Below are 9,116 nucleotides of genomic sequence, written 5' to 3' on the forward strand. Positions count from 1 at the left end.
GCATCAACTCACGCTACTCCTTCTCCTGTCCCAGTTGCTGATGCTGAGGGATACGAAGTAGCCCAAATCCTTGACTCCCGGATTCGTTATGGTCGCCTCGAATACTTAATCCATTGGACAGGCTATGGTCCAGAAGAACGATCCTGGGAACCTTTGTCCAACATCCACGCTCCTGCCAAACTACGAGCTTTCCATCGGGCCCATCCTGGCCGTCCAGCACCATGTCGCGCCCGGAGGTCGCGTCTCAGGGGGGGGATCTGTCAGGCCCCCAGCCCCTCATCATGCCCCTTACCGGGGTCTTTGGCTGGACGCCGTGCTCCGTTGCGGGGCGGACTACGTCCTCGTCCTCCGGTGCCTCCCGTGCCGGCAACCACGCGGCAGATCATCCGGCCATCACGGCTGCCAGCGGCAGTTGCTGCGAGGCGCGCCCCCACGCTGTTGCGGCCGCGCACGGCAATTACAGCAAGGCGCGCTCCCGCACAATCCCAATCTCAGGCGCCCTCTGCTGGCCGCCGCACGGTAGTGCAGGGCAGACTGAGTTAACCCCTGAATTAACCCCCATGGTGGGGAATACTTATGCTCTCGGGTGTAGGTGTAACACCTGTGAGTCAGTGGGAGGAACCTGGCCTGTTGAATATAAAACCCAGCTCACCCTTCAGTCTGGGCTTAGTTATTGAGCTTCTAGCTATCCTGCCTTTTTGTGTTTGACCTCCTGGTATTCGACTTCGGCTTGTTTCTCGTTAGTGCTCCTTCGCTGCCTGCCCTGACCCGGATTTATCACTCGGACTTTGTATTTGGCTTATTCTTTCCATCTGGTGCTACCCTGCTCTACGCTCCCTACCTTTCCAGCTAGCACCCCGACAGTATGTTAGTATAAGTATATGGGTGTGTAGCACGTGTGTGCATGTTTGTGTAAGTGTGTTAGTGTGAGAGTGTGTGTAAACATGCGTGGCAGTGCGTATGTTGATCTTATAAGCCTCCTAGGCCAAAATGTGCCAGCCCTCCCCTGCTTCTGTAGGCATTTTATACATTTGAATAATACTTTCTGCTTCAAATGTATACTATGCCTGAAGAAGAGACCTAGATAGTATCGAAAGTCTGCAATCTATTATTCTTCAGTTAGATAACGAATGCAATATCTTTACCAAATTTGCATATTTCATGATAAGGGAAGAAAATGAAAAATTGATGCGTCATTACCCATCAGTTAGAATGCAACAATCTTTATTATATCAAACTGTGAAATTGAGCTCTTAATACCCATTAAATACAGGCACTTTCTAGATTCTAGAGCATTCTTAGATGCCAACAGAATGTTAAAAATGGTATGGCATCTTTAGTCCAAGGCGATACCTTTTATTGTGCCAACATTGGAAAAGATATAGCTGCCTAATATTTTGGAACAATTCAGGTCCCTTCTCTGGGTGAAATAAGAAGTCTCATTCCATCTGTAGAAAAAACATCAGAGGTCCTAAAACTTTATGTAATTTTACATATTTTTTAATAAACGGTATTAGCTTTGACTAAAGCCTCCATTTTATCTTGGGCTATTACAGCTTTATATGTTATTCTTACAAAGTATGTGTAGTGCATATTAATGCTGATACAATTCCCTGTGCCATTTGACAGAATGATCTATGTCACATTTGTTCTGAAACATAAAATCAGTAGTCTATATGGAGTTTTCTGAAACGCATGAATTTCTATGGTCTGTTAAATTTAAGCTTAAAAGAAGAGGTTATAAAGAGTTTATGGGAGTATCCAGATGGAAAGGTCAGAATTAGGTGACTTAGATTAGTTTTGCTAAAGGTCTGAATATAAAAATGGAACTGAAAAACCATGACGGAAAATATTTCATACTAATGCATTGTTCAGAAATGGCTTTGAAGATAAAATTGTGACTGGAATCGAGATTAACTATATAAATCAAGAAGAATAAATGGACTCTGAGGTAGGGTAGCCAAGCTGTGTTTGCAAGCAGCAACCATATATGAGAGATACTGTGTAAGAATCGATGACAAGACTGAAATAATACCTATTTACAAATAATGCCCATGGGAATATAATGTAAGTTTCCATCATCATTGTTAAAACAGTAATAAAATGCTTGGAGATCTTGTTAAGGACATCATGCAAAACATTTCATTTAAATGAATTCAACAGAAGAGTTTAGGCTTATTCATTAAACCAGCAGGTAAATCTCACCTTGTCGACTGTGTAAAAGCTCAGCCTTGGCAGATTTCTCCCACAAGTAACTGTGAGCTGCCCCTGCATAATGCATAGTTTAATTGGCGAGGTGGCTCACAAAATCTCATTGATTTAACTATGCATTATAAGCTTATAGGTTCAGAGTTGAATTATTCCTACTCACTGCAGCTCACTTGCAAAGTCTTCCTGTAGCGAATATACCCCTGAAAACAGTCATTAGGGGTGAGGTTTAGAGAAGTCCTTAGACAACTGGTAAGAATGATCATGAGGCAGCAGCAGTAATGGGGATGACAAGAGAGAGATGGAATAGGTGCAGGAATGAGCCTGAAGCCTGGTTGGGGAGGGGGCAGTGAAAAGGATATAGTTCTAATAATGTTGGGAAGAGACATAAAATGGCTAATGAATGCCAAATCAAGCAAGAAGAAAGGCTCTTCGCCTGTGCTCTACTGATGCCTGTGATGTCTATGCAAATAAATATATGTCATCCTTGGTTGTCATTAGAAATATTAAATACACCGCCGCATGTTTCCCCAAATGTGGAGGGAATTCTAATGTGGTATGTTATGTGCACATGAAAATATGGAAACATCTGTGTTACATTTGGTGGACACATGTAGAAGAAAGAAAACCGGAAGATACTGGGACACTGTTATTAACCGAGATTTGTCTCAAAATACATCACCCTTTTTTATGCAGATTATTTAATTGCTATGGGAATTGTGGGGTCTTTTTTTTTTAAATAAACCAGATATATTCAGATGATATAAGCCGTAAATATCAGTAAATTGCAAGTTTTTATAATGTACATACATCTGCATGTAATCTAATGATCCCAACAATACTATTGCAACTGGCCTACATTATAAACTGAAATAATGTATTCACAGTTTCAATTGATTAAGTAGAATATTCCTTCTCCTCAATCAAGATACCTTAACCTTAAGACATGAAATGATTCCACACCACTTTCTGCAAAAGTATCAATAAAAGATTAAGGATCAGATATTCAACTGTAAAGTCATCCTATAAATATTTCTGACAAATCTCGCTTTTTTGTACTATTCTATTTCCAATCCTGTTTCATTGGCATTTTTGGCATTTTGTCCCCAAAAATCTATGCCAAAGAGCACATCTTCCACAGCTATGGAGATGAACAAAATATGGATGTTTACTTACTTTGTAATAACAAACCGTATTTTTGTGTTGAAATCTTTTTATTTAGCTTTTGCAATATAAATATTATACAGGTTTGGTGTATCATAGGTCGACAGCTTTATAATGTTGTTTTACATGCTTGAATGTATTATTTTAAAAGCAAAGTTTGTCTAATGCTTATTTTTGATCTGAAAAAGACACGAGCAGATGCAATATTTGCTCTACATAGCATTTAGCCTAAGTACCGTAAATGCTTTAAATAAAATTACATGTAACCAGTGGTCTCGCCCCCCTAAACTCACCTCCATCCTTCCTACTGACGGCTGGGATAGGACATCTTAAGGATGCACGACACAGATACTGCATGTTATGAAGGCTGTGCCTAATGTTACAAGAGAGAGAGCTATGGCCTTTCCAGAGAGATCATTAAGGCGATGCCCAAGGAAGCCTGATCACCCAATAGAGCAATCGACCCCACTCCGTGAAGCTTGTGCTTATTGTTTTCAATGTAATACTTTTGGAGATATTTTCTTTATAGTAAGAAATAGCGGTATCTCGGTGCTCCCTTAGCTATGTCTCTTCGCTCACCCTTGTCACATTCAACAACCAAGCGTTGTCTCCTCATGCCTTGTTAGGGTAAAATAAGTTAGCAGTTGGAATCAGCCTCTATGTAAGGCCAGCTTCTATCACATCAATCTTGGCCATTTTGTAAACACCATTAACGTTTTTTAAGTGCAATTAACTTTTAAAAAGAAAAAAAAGATTTTTATGCAACATAAGCACACAGCAACTAAAACAGTTGTTTCCAATTATTCACAATATAATGTATCTGGACACCTGGATAACAAATTGTCAAACTACAATAAAATATTCAGAATCACTTCAAACCTTCTGATGGTTTTAGCATCGTCATAATTCACTTTTATAAGTTCACCATACATAATTGCCAAGAGCTGACAATTTGTGTGCTACAACTCTCAAAGCAACTATGATATCAAGGAGGAAATTGGGCCAGTGAGTGCCTCATACGCCAATACTTTCCTCAGTGGAATGGGAAGGTTAAATATAATAAAAAGCCATGTTAGAAGGAATTTAACCCACACAGGCCTCCTCCATTGAAATTTATTTTCTTTACCACTGATGGCATGATAGCAAGTGGCCACATTAGGCTGATTGCTCCATGCACTGATTATTGCTTTAGTTACTCAACAATTCTTTTATACATTGAACTTCCTGTAGTAATCTGTGGTACAGCTATGATTTCAGTGAACTGTTGAAAAGACTTTCATTAAACACCTACATTTACCAGTTAAGTTGTTGTTCCCTAAAAGTAGCCATCTTATGCACCTAAAGCATAGAATGCATGCCACTTTTCCGTGACATTCTGTGAGCTGAGGTTTAAAACTAACTGTATTTCATGAAGTTAGCAGGTAGCACTGTTCTACTCTGTCTTTTTCTGTAAATAGAGGGTTAGAAGAATTTCATGCTGATCCAACATTAATCACCCTACACTGAACAGTTTGCATTGTCAGTTTTGTGTCCACCAGATACATTGCCCTCATGACAAATTCCCCAGCTCCAGACTAATGTGTGGCCTCAGATTAACAAAGTTTCTTGTAGTGTGCATAGCAGTATTTTCCAATTGTATTGCCTTTTTGCCTCTTTTAGAGGCAAAATGTTTGATTGGTTGTATTTGGGTATAATTTATTCAGGATTTGGTCATTAAACCTTTTTGATTAGCTTGGTGAGGTTAATTTGTTACTACTTTACTCTGTAATATTTTTTTTAGTATGTTATATTTTATTGTTCACCTGGATCCCTTTTTCTTTAACTCTTCACAATGAAGGAATTTAACTATTGTGTATAAAGCATTCGTAACAAAATGTCAGCGCGAGATTCCATTTTATACAAAAAAACAAACATGTATATTCATTGGTTGAGAAAACGTCAATGCAGGCTTTCTTTTTTTTTTATATTTTGAACTTACATGAACAGGTGCAGAAGTAAAATCAGTTTAAATTTATTACCTTCAGAATTAACGGTCCATGGAAGAAACGCAAAAGCTGACTTGTAGGAGCATGTACTGTTTTCAAAAGTACAGGATCCAGAAGAGACTTCAGCTCCATTAGTAAACAACACAACTGCCAACAAAAAGAAAGCTCAGTTACTTACAGTTGATAACTGGCATGGACTTTGCAGTAATGAAGTGAGTGAAAGTACTGCCAATGTCTCCGCCACTGAGAAAACCTTAGATCCCTAACTCTGGAAATCTTCACAAAAGGCCCAATGTGGCACAGTACCGTGCCATGCCATAAACAGCTTGTTGTAGCATGGCACCACGTAACATATCCAGATGGCCAGATGACACAGAAAGCCACAGAAAGGGGAAGTCATAATTTATAAAAGTAAGTTACAAATTAAAATCACAAAGTTAGGATTTGAAATGTGAAAATGAGCAGCCAATCAGAATGGTCATCCAGGTGCCCCCCCGGAATGTATTATTTTCCACGCACAAGAAGCTAGTAAAATGAAAGTTACAAGTTGATCATTTATAAAAATTGTTAACATTAGGGGTGGTGCTACCATATAAATACATTAAATAGGGTCTTCAGACCCCCAGCGGATGTGGGAGAGGTGAGGCACAGGTTTCTCTTAAATGTATTTCACTATTCTTAATTCTGTTTATGAATTGACTATAAATATTATTCTCTGTTTATGTATAATTAAGAATGGGGGGCCCCAAAAGTTTTTCACTTGGGGCCACGCCTGGTTAACATATATACTAAACTAGCTTTTATGCTGTCAGTTTTGATATACTGTAAATCCTGAATACAGACACAGCAGGCAGTGAAGCTACAGTTAAAGCACACTTTGCTTTAGGTAAACTTACCAGAGGGTATAGTTTGTGTTTCTGCTTCCGAAGAGTAGCAGTGAATATAATATGCCCTGTCTTCTATTTTGACAGTGAAAACATTGTGAAAAACGTCTGGCATAAAAGTTGTGGATCTATCAGTCAAGTTCAACTTTACTAGCATTCCAGGGAAATATTTAGCTTTTCAATACCACAGTGTGCTCTGAATAAAACATTTTCACCAGTATCAAAGAAGATTTTGATCATTTATAACCACAGCTGGCAACTCTTTGGATCTCCTCCAGTGGCTGTGAGTATAGAGTAGTAGTAGATGCCAAGCCACCAGGGCAGTTCTTTTGATATTCAGGTTAGGGGTTGTTAGTTCAGGCCACTCATGGCCAATTACAGCTACTGTGCCACAAACTTGCAACTAACTATGCCCCTCTGCTGTCCTCCTGGCTTCATTACAGAGAGGAAATGGGAGACTTCTAGGCCAGTATCCTTGGGAAGTTCTCAGGTCTGCTTCCAATATACCCAAACAAACGTCCTAGAAGGAGCGGCTGCTAGGTTTAAACCCAAATATAAACCCATTCACTGTGTAAACAACACTTTTTGTAACAGAATAAGACACTTCCATCACTCAAGTATTAATAGGCAGTGCTACCTCCACCAAGTGAAGTGTCCATTCAAAATAGCCAAACAAGGGCACCTTTTGTGGGCCCTACATAAATATATTTATCTATATATTTGTCATGAAATCAGCTGGCACAATGTAGAGGTAAAGTCTGTAAAGCACCTCAAGAACACAATGCGATCTGCTCTAAAGACAATATTAAGCATATTGTTGTATTCTATTAGCATACCCCAATATTGGCATGTGGCATGCCTTCATTAGTGGGATGGGGCTGGAGGTGGGGTGGGGTTAGAGTCATTTGCAGGACTTTCGGACTACCTTATCCATCCAGCAAGGTGGCTATATGGAAGCTGCAATTACCCGCATTCAGTGCCACAGCTTGCTGGGCCTCTTAGGGAATATGAACAGCACAGAGGGGAAGTTTGGCAGGAAAATGCCCCAAACTCATAAGTGTATTGGAATGAATAAGAGGAATGCATTGGCCAAATATGCTTTGTGTGCCATATTACTGTGCCGCAGTGATATAGGATTACCGCACAGGTTAAACTACTACTAGCATCGGCCGGAACTATTGGTTTTCTGTATAGTAAAGCATGAATCTATTCCAAGAGCCACGCGGAGACTCAAAACACAGTACATTTAATCACAGGCTGTGCTTTTTTGAAGTTCAAAAGTAGAATCTTGTTCCTTTGGTGGTTGACCTAATGAAGTATTGGGATGAACGTGAATTTCCACAAATTCCAAACCTGTGAAATAATAGGTGAAGGCCGTATGGGTTTAATTTAAAAAAATGAAATATGATGTGATCCAGACTCACATTGCTGTTTAGGATGATGTTGTTTCCTGATACATGGAAAAGGGATTTAGATTAATGTTAATACAGGTCAGTATAATGTAGGGTGGCATGCTCATGCTTCACTACACCATTTACATTAAACTTCTCCTTATATTATATATCTTGTTATACATCATACTACATGCAGGACCATACCACCAATATTAGAGGAGCCCCGCTCCCTTCAGAAAATATAAATATTTTATTACAGTATCATTTATACTTTGTATAGCTTTAGTACAGCAATGTTTGCTTTTAAAGAACATTACTTAATTGTTAACCTCACAATTAATTACGTGTTTGTTCATCTGAAAAGAGATTAAAAAAAAGTCTGCCCCAAATTCCTGTGCCTACCTGTTGGCCTCTCTCAGGCAATATGGGCACATAATGCCATAAAAAAATTAGTACACAAGCCAAATTTATATAGTAGTTTCAGCTTTATTTTTTGTTTAAAGGTTGTCTTTCTGACCTAATAAAAAAATAAAACAATTAACTATATATATACATATATACATACATATATATACATATGATACATAATATATTTAGATTATATTATTTTTATCTATTTTTTTCCCTTTATCAATCTGAATATCAGATATTTATTCTTTATCAGAATAAACCTCAGCCCCCCCAGTGTTATCTGCACCATGCCCCAGCCCACAGACCATGCACTGTGTACAACTTGATTAATAGTTTGTGATAAGCTTTCTAAACCTCTTTTTTTATCTTCACCTCCACTGAATTAACCCTTGATGTGCCATTTTGCCATCCAGGGTTCCTTTCTGTCGTGTAAATTGACTTTGATGGTTTCGTTTAGATCCAATCTAAAGGATCACAGAGGTTAGAGTCAAAAGCGCACAGCAGATTAACCCTTACGTGCGCTGCACCCTATCCCTGGATTTACTCAATTGGCGAGCGCCCTCGTTAACCCTTCCATGGCTCTACTCAGCATACAGCACTTGTAGCCTTAATACCGACACTTTTGCACTAGTTGTGTGCTGATGCTTTTCGATCACTTCGCTCAATGTTCTACGTTTACAAAGTAATAGCCCCCCCATGCTGTATATGTTTAACCCGTTAGTGCCGTCCTGCAGCCCTCCCAGTTCCTACCTTTCAATGACAGCAGCAGTGCACAGGGTCCCAGCAGCAGGAGACACATAGCCCGGGTGTATGGAGGTACCGCTGGGGGCACCGGCCAGCGCTGTCTGCACTTTACTTTAGGATGGGATGTGCATGGAGTACAGCTGTCCCCCCTTGCAGGGGCGGGATAGGGGGAAGGTGGGGAGAGAGACACAAAGACCACAAAGGGAGGAGAGAATCCCCCCTCTGCTGCTTCTGACAATCTCCAGCCACGCAGGGATCATGCAATACCCGCTCATATTGTATATACTGGCCATATAATAATCCCACTGAGAGTGAGTGATGCTGTG

The 9,116-nt window shown here is 39.8% G+C and overlaps 1 protein-coding gene across 1 annotated transcript in view; it reads right to left on the reverse strand.

The window, feature by feature from the left end:
• LOC149300608 (thyroid hormone-induced protein B-like) overlaps positions 1-6,398 on the reverse strand; it is a 47,567-nt gene extending 41,169 nt beyond the window's left edge. The window contains exons 1-2 of the mRNA XM_089485107.1: positions 6,254-6,398; positions 5,391-5,504 (exon numbers count right to left, since the gene is read on the reverse strand). Coding sequence (XP_089341233.1) covers positions 5,391-5,504; positions 6,254-6,398 — 259 coding nt within the window. The remainder of the gene's footprint in view (positions 1-5,390; positions 5,505-6,253) is intronic.
• Between the last annotated feature and the right edge of the window lie 2,718 nt (positions 6,399-9,116).

This window comes from Sceloporus occidentalis, unplaced genomic scaffold, assembly GCF_023333645.1.
Source record: "Sceloporus occidentalis isolate IW3139 unplaced genomic scaffold, rSceOcc1.0.p SCAF_24, whole genome shotgun sequence".
Classification (NCBI taxonomy): Eukaryota; Metazoa; Chordata; class Lepidosauria; order Squamata; family Phrynosomatidae; genus Sceloporus; species Sceloporus occidentalis.